At 42.2% G+C, this 14,148-nt stretch overlaps 1 protein-coding gene across 4 annotated transcripts in view; it reads right to left on the minus strand.

Annotated features, from left to right (window-relative positions):
- Positions 1-679: 679 nt before the first annotated feature.
- ADCY6 (adenylate cyclase 6) overlaps positions 680-14,148 on the minus strand; it is a 53,327-nt gene continuing 39,858 nt past the window's right edge. For 3 of the 4 annotated variants that reach the window (XM_007421250.4, XM_088138124.1, XM_088138125.1), the window contains 6 exons: positions 10,704-10,730; positions 9,283-9,412; positions 7,739-8,002; positions 5,649-5,853; positions 5,420-5,544; positions 680-3,288 (listed from right to left, as the gene is read on the minus strand). In XM_007421250.4, the coding sequence (XP_007421312.1) occupies positions 3,163-3,288; positions 5,420-5,544; positions 5,649-5,853; positions 7,739-8,002; positions 9,283-9,412; positions 10,704-10,730 (877 nt within the window). In that variant the 3' untranslated portion in view covers positions 680-3,162. Of the gene's footprint in view, positions 3,289-5,419; positions 5,545-5,648; positions 5,854-7,079; positions 7,176-7,738; positions 8,003-9,282; positions 9,413-10,703; positions 10,731-14,148 lie in introns of those variants that run through there. The other variant, XR_015795697.1, reaches the window with a different exon arrangement.

Raw genomic sequence — 14,148 nt, forward strand, 5'->3', positions numbered from 1 at the left:
TAAGATCCCACCATGTGAGATGAGGAAACATTGGTCAAGAGGCAGGCCTTGGTTCTGGCCTCTGCATTAGGGAGGTCAGAACCCAATATGGGCTTCACCAAGACTAATTAGCCAATCTGCTCAAAATGGCCTTTTTAAACTGGACTTTGAATAATTTTAAAGCCTACTGGGGGTGAAGGGTTGCCATCCTCCTCATTTGGAACCATTTTTATTACATTGCACCACTGCACTGAGTTTCCATTTGAGGTTTGGGAACCACCCAGTCATGTGATTGCAGTGGCATATTAAAATACTAAAACAAAACGCTTCTTAAAACAAACTTTACCCAACCTGCTGTGCCCTTCAGCTGTTTTAAAAGTTGAACACCCAGGGAACTGCAGACTCCAAACATCTTCAGAGCACTTATTCAGTAAGGAGCCTCATTACGTTCAATGTACTTTCTCCCACGGAAGGATACGTGGCATTGCAACTTAGAATTTCTTCATTGTGTGACAACACTAACAACAGTATACAATGATGCCAGTCCAATTAAATCATGCAATTTTCAAGGTCGCCATTTCCTTACTCATATTTTCATTCTTGGGCACGTGAGTTATGTGTGTATAGAACAGAAGGAAGCAGAGATGGTGGGTAAGTAGACACACTGAAATGCATTACGCAGAATAAAAATGAAACAATATAATAGAAAGTGATCTTTAATATATAATTTATATATATTATACACACACACACACACACACACACAGAGTACCAAATAATGCCATAATCATCTACTCCACTTATTTTTCTTCCCTTGGGACAAAGTTGAACCATTTTAGCATCAGCTCTAGATGAAGTGAAGTCGGGAGATCTGGACAAGATGCTTTTTCACAACATTCACCTTTCTCCTCCTGCAGAGCCTGTCATCAGGACGGGCACTAATAACGCACAGACTATGCTCAGAGGCAATTGCCTTCCATTAAAAAAATATTTCTTTAAAAATGTTAAAGCAATTAAAGAGATTTTTTTAAACCAGCAATTTAAAAAGGTCACCATCTCCCCAGCTTGCTTTAAAAAAAAAACTTCATATCAATTTTTTTGCACTCATCTGCTTTAAAGACAGAGAAATATTACATTATCTTACCAGCCCATTGCTTGGATGTTCTCCTATTACCTGTCACTTCTGATAAAAGAATTGACACTCCCCCCATTTGTTTAAAAGTGACCTCATTTGAAAAGGGGGGCAGGTGGGAAGGGAGGCTGCAATTTGCCAATTGTAGACACAGTGGGGACAAGATCAAAGCAACATTAGCAGAACCCATCTGTACAAATGTTGAAGCCAATACAGTCCAGAGCTGCTATGAAGAGAAAAAGTTCCTTCAGGCAGGATCAAATGAAAGATAGTCTCTTTATGAAAAAAGAAAGCTGCGGGCAACATGGAGATTACAATCTCACCCTCTCCATAAAGGAGAAAAAAAGGCAAAAAATAAAGACACAGAACTGAAATAGGCTGCATGTCTTCATCATCTGGCAAGTCTTCTTCTCTTTATTAGAGTTAATTCAGTGATCAGTAGAAGAAATGTTTTTAGAATTGAGATTTGTGCAGTACCAAGTCCCACAAAGTGCAGAATTTCCATCTCTGCATGGAACCCCTTTTACCATGTGCGCTTGCCCTTCCCCAAACATTACAGTAAAAACATATGTTGTTTAGTGCATGCCATTACTACTCAAGCTGTTTCTCCTACGACCAAGCAATCTTTGGACAGAGACAACCTCAGTGCCCACCCACAACTGAAGCACCAAATTCTCCCCAATTTATACCAGTGAGTAACACTGGCTCTTGGTTGCCACTTTCCTCTTCCCTCCTCTCCTCCGAGGTCAGAGAGGCCAGTTCAAGCATTCCTAACGACATCGGAATCCAGGACCGCTCAAAGCAAACACTGCAAAAAAACAAAAAAACTTCACTAAACCTGAACAGCCTAGCCAACAGCGAGGGGGAGAAAGAAAGGGCTAAAGGGAATATTAAATTTGCTGGAGGAATATATATATATGGGAGATTAAAGAGATTGCCCTCCACAAACTTTAAAAAGAATGACAGGAAGACCATCTGATAGGGAACCTTGAAGAAAATTGTAGGTGGATGGGAAACTCAGTGGTAACAAAAGGCCCACATGGAAGGAACAGGTTCTATCCTCCAAATTTAGGAGCTAACAATTGCCATTTCTTTTCTTTTTGGGGCTTCCTGCAGAAGGTGAAAGAGGTATGTCTATCAAACCACTTCCTCACGTCACAGATCAGTCTCCTCCCTATGCTCTTCTATAAGGTAGGATTATTCCTTTCTCTGCCTTTTCTGGAAGGGCAGGGCAAGTGGAGAAGTCAAGCTGTGTCCCTACCACCATCTTTCTTTGGTATCCAAACCACAGTCCCAAGGTCCCTTTTCTGAAGCACTTCAAACCTCACCATTCTTTCCTCACATTCCAGTCACAGCAATTTGGCAAATAAGAACTGTACCCCCCTTCCCCAAACAACAACCCCATCCCATGAAAGACACATTCCTGAACTTCACAGTGACATGTATGTGTGTGCGTGTGTGCAAGAAACAGACAAAGCAGGTGTTGCTGTGAGATGCAACATTCAATAGGCATTCGAGGGCAAGCAGTATTGATGAACTTCCCAAAGTTGTGGTAAAAGGTCACTGCAAGAGAAATATGGCCTCTTCTCAAAAGCATCCAAGCAACCCTGGGGAGGGGTGAGTGGGAGGAACAGCCCTCTTCAGAATTAAAATCAAAATGTCAGCTTTCTGGATCCAGAGATTTGTAAGTTGGTATGACTTTTAATCACTGTGATAGCTTCCCCTCACCAGATTATTTGGTCAATCCTAGGAGACGAGTAAGTTGTACAAGAACAAGTTTGTCTTCCTGATCCCAAAGAAATGGGCCCAAAAAAGGGAGGGGCACTCCAAATTAGGCTTTGCTCCCAATAAATAAAAAATAAGTCTCTTAAGGGGCAGAGTGATAACACCCATCTTCTCTTTTTCAACACCATCAAAGATCCCATGATGGAGATAAAAGGATTTTCCTTTCTAGAAGTTTGGGTCTAAAATTCAGATCAAATAGAGAGAACCAATCAACCCCACGTTGCTTAAGCCCAGCTTAAAAGTTCCCTTGGTAGCAAAGGTTCTTGCTAACTGGTAGGGCCTCCATTCAAAAAATAGGTGGTCATCTCGCCTTTGCCCTTGACTTTGATGACTCCACGGCACTCCAGTTCATAACCTTTGGCAGCTAATACCTGATAGAGGTCAGTTGTCACCTAGGAAAAGAAAGTGGGGACAAAAACACTTGTTAATGAGCCAAAGAAATGCGCACTCTTAGGGTCTCAACATTTCTATCTAGTGCTGCTTCACCACATAGCCATGAACTTAGAAATTCATCAAGGCCACAAAACTTAGACAACTTTCCTGGAGCAATCTAAAACTATACAGGTGGCTGCATCCTGTCACTGCCTTTCTAAATTCAAATGAGTATTTTCCTGGAACCACACAGCTACCATGTGAGCCCAGGAAAAGGTGTGGTTCTTTAAGAAGCCGCTGACTCATATAGTAAGTGGCCCTAAGCCAGATCCAAACAGAGCACACTTATTTTTATCTTCTAAGAAATTGCTGGTCCCAGGTACAAGCTAGAGCAGTGTTTCTCAATCTTGGCAACTTTAAGCTGTGTGGACTTCAACTCCCAGAAGCATGCTGGCTAGGGAATTCTGGGAGTTGAAGTCCACACAGCTTAAAGTTGCCAAGACTGAGAAACACTGAGCTAGAGCATTCTCTAAAATAAAGATCAATGTGGAGCTTAACTCTTTGCAAAATCCCATCCAATTTTTTAAATTACAGGTAGGTCGCAATTCATGTGAGTTCGAATAATGTGATATTTGATTTAGTGTAAATTGTAAATTGATACCAGGTCATGTTTAATGCAACCCAGAATTTAGTTAATGTGAGGCTAGTGCACACACAATTGAGGCTACTGTATGCGCAGTCGCGGTTGAGGTTTTAGACACTGCTCATCTTCATGTGTGCAAAACGGAGAAAAGGAAGACTCCGTCAGAGGAAAACAGTGCAAACTTAAAAAAGAGGCTAGTTATTGCATTAGAGCAAAAATTTGATGTAACTGAATGACATGAACATGATCACAGCAATGCTAAAATAGGACAAGATGTTGGAATGCCTGAATCTATGGTAAATTTTTTTGTTTTTATCTTGCTTTCTATAACTACTCTGAGATTTTGTTAACCATAAACTTAAACCAAAAGTATATTCTTTTTATCCTTTAATATTTCATGAATATACCGTACATATAAACATTTATGTTTAAAATTTTCCATTGCCTATTTTTGTCGAGCTGGAACCAATTACCATATTTTCCATAGAAATATCACTTTGAATAGTGTGAATTCGAATACTGTGACCATTTCGTGGGATTCATTAACTGCACTAATTGAGACCTACCTGTATATGCTTTTTTAAAGCCTAAAAGCCAGGTGGGGCAGGGAGCTGGCAGGAGTATATCGGCACCGATGGCCGCTATGTAAAGAACCTCATATATAGACAATACAGTGCTGAGAAAGAAGACCACTGGAGTGGCTTGCTCTAAGGTAGTTCTTAATTTCTTTTATGCTGACCTTGGTTAGGTCACCCCTGTATCTGAAGCCCAATACAAGATCTAGGGCTATTCCTACTGGTGGTAACTCTTTGGTTTTATTTTCTTTGAAGAAAAGATAGTTTGTAAAAATCTACAGGAGATTTAAGAATATGTTACAAGAAAAAACAGAAGGAACAAAAAATTGTTCTCTGGGAAGGCCTTTGACAGATAAATTATGGGTACTGTATTAATGGGGCAAATTATGTGTTTGATGCTGCTTGTTTTGGGAGATTTGAGGGTTGGTTTGTAGATTAAATATTTTGTTTACTTTTTTAAGATACTTTTTTTTTTGGTGCCTTCAAGTCAGTGTTGACTCCAGGTGACTGCCTGGACAAGTCCATGCAGTTATTCTTGGCAAGTGGTTTGCCCTTGCCTCCTTCCTAGGGCTCCTTCCTAGGGCTGAGAGAGGGGGACTGGCCCAAGGTCACCCAGCTGACCGTGCCTAAGGCAGGCCTAGAACTCATGGACTCCTGGTCTCTGGCCTGGTGCTTTAACCACTACACCAAACTAGCTCTCTTCTAAAGATACACACATACAAACTAGTCAAAGTCCATGATGCTAGTCCATGATGCTACATATGTAGTGATTCAAATAATGCTGCCCCATTTCATTCAGACATACACACTTTTAAGCATTCAACAATTATCTATCTGAGTATAAAACAAATAAAGTTGCAGAAGTGTATTTTAGGGTTAGGTAATGACCATTTTAATCACGGTGGGTTATGGTCACCCCATAACTGGTCTCACCTGAATGCGGTCAGGGACGCCAGTGCTGTCCATACGGCTAGAAACATTGACAGTGTTGCCCCAGATGTCATACTGTGGCTTTCGGGCTCCAATCACACCAGCTACCACTGGCCCAATGTTTAGTCCTAGAGGGGAGGAGGAGAGAACCCCAAAGGTCAGGATTAAACAGTCAACTTAAATACTCTGCAACCACTCTTTTCCCCTTTGCTGCTTCCTAGACTTTACTGACCAATTTTCATTTGGAAATTATTGAAAGAGTGCTCGTTGATGTATTTCATCTGCTCCATGAGCCGCATGGCGTAGTCGGCTAGCGCAGTGATATGAGAGCGCCCCTCACGGTCATAGGTGCTGTCATTTAGCCCTGAGGCTGCCATGTAAGTACTTCCAATTGTCTTGATCTTCTCCAGCTGCCTGAATGGTTCATCACTGATGATCTATGGACAGGAGGAAAGATCATGCCATTTAATATTATAAAGAGCATTATTATATCACTGTTTAAAATATTCCCAGATAAGTAGAAACTTGGCCTTGCTCCCAAAATTATTTCTTATGCTCTTGGCACAGGGTCAACAAGAAAGGGCAAACTCCATAAATGTGTTATCAATGTGCTTCCTTCTCAACCTGGCACACCTTTGTTGTGGTGCCAGGGGGAGGCACTGCTACAATCTCTGGCTGGTGCTTGCAAGCAGCCTTCCCTTTTGAAACTCTTGGACTCCTTCAATCATCTTGGCTGTCAGCAAAGTCTACGATGCTGAAGACAATCTGCCAAGTAATCTGGTCCCAAGTTGTTCAGGGCTAAAAACAAGACCTGATCCTGTCACAATAATCTAGAACAAGAGAACATGTTGAAAAAGGGCTAGTGCGGCCATTGAATAGCAGGCTGAGATTTCTGGGTGAAGATATCTGGGCTGCACAAATCCAGATGTCAGGAAGGAGTAGTTATATTCTTCTGTAGCACATTGCTGTCACCCAGCGAATGACGATTTGCGCAGCCTAGATATGCTACATAAAGGTGAATACTAAAGGTTTCACCAAAGAAGCTAACCATATGAACCGCCTGGATTTGAGATGAACTGAAAACAATATGTATGCTGCTATGAGTACCTTGTATAAATGTATAATTCTAGTAATTTTTTTTTGGTCTTCCTCCTTTGGATGCATATCAATTTGGAGTTTACCATTTTCTGTTATGTGAAATATCCCAGAAGCCAGTAATGCAGGATGTGTATTGGGGACCATAACTATTTTAAGGAAGAAAAATAGTTTCTCATCTAAGTCAGGCAAATTAGGCTTTCAAGGTCACACATCTAACTGGCCTCTGCTATGATCATATCCTCTAGGAAAAAGATTCTCTCTCTCTCTTTCTTTCTCTCACACACAGTATTCTTTACTAAGATGAATTGATGTCACTTTTAAAAAAATCTGTGATACTGCAGAGTACATTCTCCCTTAGATAGGTCACCAGCAGACCAATGCAAGCAAAGCTTTAAATAACTCTTTCTTAGGAACAAAACCTCTTGACCCTTTACAATTTTCAGGGGAAAAAAGCATCATATTTTTTTCTCTTCTTGCAACTCTGAAGATGCATATCCATATTCAGACAGCTAGATTCTGTGCCCTTAACAAGTGTTTTCTGTCAATCAAGGTTGTCTGAACGCACCTGACAAATGAAGGCTGTTCATTGGACCAACTAGATTTACATCTTTTCCAACATGTAGTGGCCACTGAGCGTTGGCTACCAGACCGCTTCAAGCAGCTTGGATTCATTCAGCAGTTAAAAGTGAAAAAGAAGAAGAAGAAGAAGCATACTAAGGAATATAATGGCTGGATTTGTACATCCTGCTAAGTCGTGGTTTGTTTAACCATGGTTTATTAGATAAACCCCAATTGGATGAGTCCATAAACCATGCTTGACAAATCACAACGCCTGAGTCCACACAATACCCAAACCAAAACATCTTGGCTTAGTGTGATGTGTGAAGCCAGTCACTGTTGGATCCACCAGGGTAGCATTCATCTTGCAGGTTTCTGCTGCTATAAAGAGCAGATGGTATTAGGGGGAAAAAATGACCCATACTATATTAAACATGATCCTTCTATTTTCCCTTCAATACTATCTAAGGTGGGGTGGGCATTGGGCTCTCCAGATGTTGTTGGACTCACCTCACCCATTGCCATACTGCCTACAGCTAATGGGAGTTGTAGTTCAGCAACACCTGGAGGACCATGTAATGCCACTTCCTGAAAAACTCAGACTATTTACCCCACTGGTCTTTTAGTGCCTTCCATTTTCCAATCTTCTAACAAGCACACAGTCACCTCGTCAAAGTCAGCAATAATCTCGTTGAGCAACCGAAGACATTCAACACCCTCATTGTTGGCTTCCAGCTCCACGTAGAACTCAGAGAAGTTGCTGATCGAGGCAAACATGACAGCCACACACTCACACGACTGGTGGTAGAGCTCATCGTTGAGGCGTTCCCGGGCCAGAAAGTGAGCCGCCACATCTTTGGGCAAGATATTGTGCAACAGCCGACGATTATAGGCTTGCAGCTCTTCCATCTCTTCTTTCTCACCTGTAGCCTGGGAGAAATAAGGTCATTGCTTATGCAGGAGTTAAACAGGAGGCAAATCTTAACCTACTAAGAGGTCTCTCAGGGTGATTTACAATAGATCAACAAGAGTTCTTGACTCGTGCAGCCACAAAACACTAACTCTCATTCGGCAGAAATAAAATGGACTGCTGGGTAGGCTAAACTGGATTTCTGCATGGAAGGACAGTTTGCTTCATTTAATTTTAGTGCCCAATTTTTAAAACTCTAAGGATATGAACTCTGACCATCCTGAGTTATACAAGCTTTGTAATTTATTTATGTTCAATACATTCAGAGTAATAGGAACTGCACTCTAATTTTGCAGAAGCCTCAGAAGTTCACTCAAGAAAAAGTTGAATTCTGCACCATATGAAAATTATGTATGTTTAGCTGGTTTACATATATCTGCATTGTGTCTGTTTCCTTGGAAACAACTTAAGTTAATAAGATAAATTGGTTCTCCCCAATCTGGCAGTCTCCCATCACCCCATTTACCATAGTTATTGTCCATACTGGTTGAGGACAAGGAGAATTGTAATCCAATATCTCACATATTAATTTTGTTCTGGAATACACATTCATTTTTTATAGATATTCATGATCTCTTGAATCATCAGTGATTTAGAAGTTAATATGGGGACAAAGGAAATGGATATTGTGTGTGCAAAAAAATTGACACGATAATGGAAGGACACTTTTCCATCAATTATACTAAGGTCTGAAGAAGTTATCTTTTTGTCTATAGGTCAACAAGGATTTTTCTACCGGGAGTCCTGAATGGGAGGCTATTGAAAAATGTTGGCTGCATATACTATTCTATATTTTTAACCTTCTGTTAAACAGATATCAACTAAACTGACATACGTTATGACAGGAATATATTTGTAAGACTGGGTGGTACACGAGGATTTAAAGTTTCTGTCTCACCATGCTTCCGTCAAATTTCTAAGACAAAACCAGAATCCTCCAGACGCCCTACATCTCAGATAGCTGGCATCTACAATGTTGGATATTGTGCACCCGCATCCTTAAGTGCTTGTATGGCAAAGCATAGGCGATAGGGCCTAAGAAGATGGCAGCTGACCTTCTCTCTGCCTACCAGCTGATAAAAGGCCTAAGGCCCTCTCCCATTCAGAAACTGACAAGCAGGAGAAGGAATACCAAAGAAATGGACAACAGATAACAGCCAACAGCAAATCTGGGTATTCACCAACACTTTGAACTCCCTCTTGCAACTTGCTTTCAGAATCTGTACTTTTTCTCCAGTACCTGTTGTTTCCATAGAAAATCAAGGCGGGCTGTTGACTCGACCTGCTGGGCGTGAAGGTAGAGGGCCAAAGCAAAAAGTAACAGGATAACAGGCGTCATGTACTGCAGGGGCACTTTCTCTTCTGAAGAACTACAAAAATAAATTGGGGGAGGCAGAAAAAAGAGTAAAGAAAGAGCACCAAGTACTAATTTTTCAATTCTCATGATCCTGACACCTTAGAGCTTTACCCCATGATCTTTGCCTCTCCAACTCAACTAGCACCCCTAATGTACCAGCCCCTAATTATGCTGTTGCCAGCTGGCCTTAGATGCTACATGCTAGCCTTTCCCAGTCTGGCATAGTCTAGACTTGTTAGGAACTGGATGTCTCAGAATTCCCAACCAGACCAAGTTTCAGTCCAAACACATCTAGGAGGTAACAGATTGGGGAAGGCAGAAAGGCAGGTGCCCTGAAAGAATTAATAAGAAGAAACATACAGTAATGTGCATCTTGAAAGACCTGCACTGGTTCTCAGTTGCTCATCAGGCCCAATTTAAGGTGTTGGTATTGACCTTTAAAGCCCTAAATGGCTTAGGGCCTGGCTATCTAAGGCTCTCCTGTAGCCAATCTAGGTGGCTATTTAGCTCAGCAGGAGACATCTACCTGCCAGAGGCTTGTCTTTCTGGCAAGTCAGAGAAGTCCTTCTCCTGCATTGCTCCCAAGCCATGGAGTGCACTCCCTTGGGAACTGTGTTGGGCCCTCAACGTTCTCAGTGCTTAAAGAATGTATCTTTTTCCAGGCTTTAATTACTAAAATTTTAATATTGTTATTCTCAACTTTCAATATTTTTTTTAGTCAGCCACCTTGAGAGCTCACCAGAGCAGAAAGGTGGGATTTAGATCAAATAAATCATCATCATCATCATCAGTTTTCTTTTCTAATCCTCTTCTTGACCATGAAACCTCTGCCATCTCTCTTTAATCATCATCCTTCACTTAAAATCCCAAAGTTAGTGCACAACTGCAGTTGTTTACTGTGGTCCCTTGATACAATTTGCCTCTCTTCCCTTCTGTTATATTAATTCCCTCCAGGCACTCCATTCATTCTAAATTTAGATTGCAAGATCCTCTGGATATGTACTCATCTTGTTCTTCTGCTATTTAAATAATATCATCAGTTTGGTACTGCTGTGGTAGAACAAACAAGACTCGTGGAACTCAAAGCTAGGACAAGCAAAAATAAGGGGAATAGGCAAAATGCCCCTAGTCGTCTTTTCAGCTCAGGGGACTAATGCTTCTTTTGTCCTAAGAGCATTACCATCCAAGCACATGTTTTGCAAAATTTGGTGATACTCTCATTCACTTCTAGAAATTCTCTATTCAATTCTTTCTCCCTACCATCAATTTCCCCGCCATTTAGTCCACACCCGGTTCCTACTCACCAGAGCTGAGTCCCATTGAAGACTCGCCTGTTTTGGAGAGGAGAAAAGAAGTAGTTTTTAGAAACAGTCCCCCACCCACCTGACACCTTTACCTACCTCAGCATTTCCCCCACAACTCCAAGTCTAATACATATAAAGGGAATAAAGTAGGTGTAATGTTATGTGGGAAAGACCTTGAGAGATGGGGCAAAGAGATGCTGTCTAGGGAATGGTCAGATAAGAGACAGCATAGCCCACAGCTGGATAGTGGGTGGGGCAAGAGGCTCAGAAGAGACCTTCCCTAGTTTCTCGGGCTGCAGAGGAGATGACAGGAGAATTATACTTTCAGACCTGCAAGACTGATGTCAGCCTTACCAGGTAGAGCAGATAGGAAACACAATCAGATGAGCTAATTCTATTTTATTGTAAAACTACATTAACAGAATCTTGCAAGCCTGAAAGTACAATTCTCCCCCAGTCTCCTTTACAGCCCAAGAAACTAGGAAGGGTCTCTTCTGAGCTTCTTGGCCTGCCCACTATCCAGCTGCGGGCTATGCTGCCTCTTATCTGACCATAACCTAGGTAGCATTTCTTCACCCTATCTCCCATGGTCTTTCCCACATACCATTACAGTAGGTGAACATAATGAAATAGACTAAGGGGCTATTAAGATTTTTCTAATGAAGTCTGAATTGTTTTGGTCTCTTTTCCTTGATTTAATAAATACTTTCAGATAAGACATTATTTTCTGACCACAAGATTTTGAAGATTCACTGAGGACAAGGCTCAGAAGAACTGGCTTAACTGGACTTCTGAATGCCAATGTTTTAATTCCCAGCCTGGCTTCTATTTTTCATCATCTATCTATCTATCTATCTATCTATCTATCTATCTATCTATCTATCTATCTATCTATCTATCTATCTCCCTCCCTCCCTCCCTCCCTCCCTCCCTCTGCCCATCTCCCCCTAATGGGGGTTTAGTCTCCCGACATTCAAGGTTCTTTGTGCAGCCAAAAGCATTTCACAGGTTTGCCACTTAAGTTAACCCCCCTTCATAGCCTCATCTATTAACTGTTTTTGCTTAATATGTGATGTTATATCACATGTGAATTCCATCCATTCCCACATTTCATTTTCAAAAAACCCTAACGGAGCTTCCTAAACCTACAATCTAAAAATGGGATCAGTAGCCTTTTTTTAGGCAATGGGCATCATGATTTTTTTTACACAACACCAAAACATTTTACAGATAATTGTTTATTGTCAGATTTATATTCCCCTGTTCCTTCAGGAATTCAAGGCAGCATCTGTAACACTCCCTCATCCAATGTTTTCCCAAAACAACCCTGTGACATAGGCTGGGCTGAGAGAAAATGGCATGCCTAGAGTAACTCAGCAAGCTTCTGTGGCTGAGGGTTGGTCTGAAGCCTGAGTCTCCCAGCGCCAGTACCTTAACCGCTACACCACACTGATTCTCATGTGAAGACACAGTTATTTCAAAAGATTCCAGCCATTTAATTTAAATAAATACAAGTAATAAAATAAAACTTTGGGAGGTCAGCAGGTGCCATCTAGTGCCGCTAAAGCCACAGTGGCAATCTCCTATTGAGGGAAAACCATCACTTAAGGAGAAAAGAGTTTCCTAATTTTTTTTCCCTGCTAAAAGTGCTTCCTTCCCCATGAACTCCCTTCTTGCAATGGAGAAAAAGCCAAAGAGATGCATGTGGGGAGGAAGGATAAATCCCTCACTCTGTATTTGTGTGTGTGTATTCAATCCAAAGGAACAAGTAGCCATACGTGTAGTAGCCATCTGTAGTAGCATTTCTGTAAAACACTGGGGAAAAAAGATTTACACAAATGTACCTGTTTGGCCTTCATCTATTCAGAGGTTGTCTTACATGATGCTATCTATTTCTCTCTCCTTGCCCCCGGTGTCTAGAACTTTCAGAAAGTCTGGCTGAATTTGCTCAACATGCTAACTGGGTCAAAGACAGAGCAAACATGTTGTGTGAACATCATAATCCAGTCAAAAGTGGGGCTGCTATAAAGCCCCATCGAGTCAATCTCTAAGAAAAAAAAGTCAGCTAGGGAGCACCTGAGGAAGTAAGGCTGTCCATTACAGAACTCACTGGCAGAACATTGGCAGCCACGAAACAGCCCTTGGCACCAAATGACTGATGGACTGCTCCACTCATGCCCTGCCTACTGCTGCCTGCCTGGTCGATCAAGAAGTGCTACTCGTTGCCAATACAATGCTCTCCTGGCACAAGGACTGACAGAACACCAGGCACTTACTGGAGGAAGTACTGTAGGTGGGGGCTCAGGGATGGTTTTTCACCCAGTTCGCGCAATGGTGGGCTGCCAGAACTATTGGCAAGGGGCTACGATTGCATCACTGGACTGAAGTGTGTCACACAAACAGAGCCTGTACGTGGTACCTTTTTATTTTGCCCCTCTCTTTAAAGCTGACTGCTTCCTACCCTGCAGGAACATCTCTTTGCTGGTGTTATTCTGTAAACAAGGGTGGGCCACACATGGACAAGAAACAACCCCCTCCCCTTTTTTTTTGGCTGTCTCCTGGAACCATCTTTCTGCATCTCCAAAAATGTGCACTTCCAAATATCAGCAGAAAGTGATGGACACTGGTGTAGTTTCCTGCTAATTGTTTTGGCAAAAAACCAACTAAATAAAAAGTTGTATGTTAAGCCTTGGATAGGCTTAATACTGGTAGATAGGTAGGTAGTTCAAGAGGCCAAAAATCTCATACCTTTTGGGGACATCATTACATTATTGTCCTCCCATAGCAGCTCTTGGCTGCCAATTTTTTTAAAAAATGAGAGCATCTCCCTGCATTGGAGAACCTACTGTAAAAAGATGGTGCTATATTATAATTGTGGTTATCCACACTAGTACTAATACTTTTACAATAATTTCCAAAGGTAGACTCATGACAGCATGGGGATGTCAAATCTGATGATGGTACAGGTAGTCCTCAGTTAACAACCACTCGTTCAGCAACCATTCGAAGTTACGACAGCACTGAACAAGTGGTGGTTTTGATGGGTCCTCAAAGTTCTGGCCATCCCAGCAACCCTGCAGTCACAGGGTTCATGACAACTGGCTCGCACTTAATGACAGTTGCAGAGTCCCACAGTGACATAATCACAATTTGTGACCTTCCCTGCTGGCTTCCCACAAGCAAATGGGGAAGTTGGCAGGGAAGGTTGCAAGTTGCTCAGGTAAGTCTCCCCCACTTGCGCGCCCTCCTCGAGCCCCTCTGCACTCCTGGTGCACCTCCCCAGCCACTTGTGTACCCTCCCCCACCCGGCAGCAGCCATCTGAAGCCCAGCTGCCCTTGCACTGCGCCTCCCCCACCACTCCCCCACCCTGCCCAGGCACCCTTGCACACCCTCTCCCACCCGGCAGCAGCCACCCCAAGCCCCTCCACACTCACACTGTGCCTC

This window comes from Python bivittatus, unplaced genomic scaffold (genome assembly GCF_059951505.1).
Source record: "Python bivittatus isolate LINGU-HERP-01145 unplaced genomic scaffold, Pbiv_v1 ctg000220_np1212, whole genome shotgun sequence".
Lineage (NCBI taxonomy): Eukaryota > Metazoa > Chordata > Lepidosauria > Squamata > Pythonidae > Python > Python bivittatus.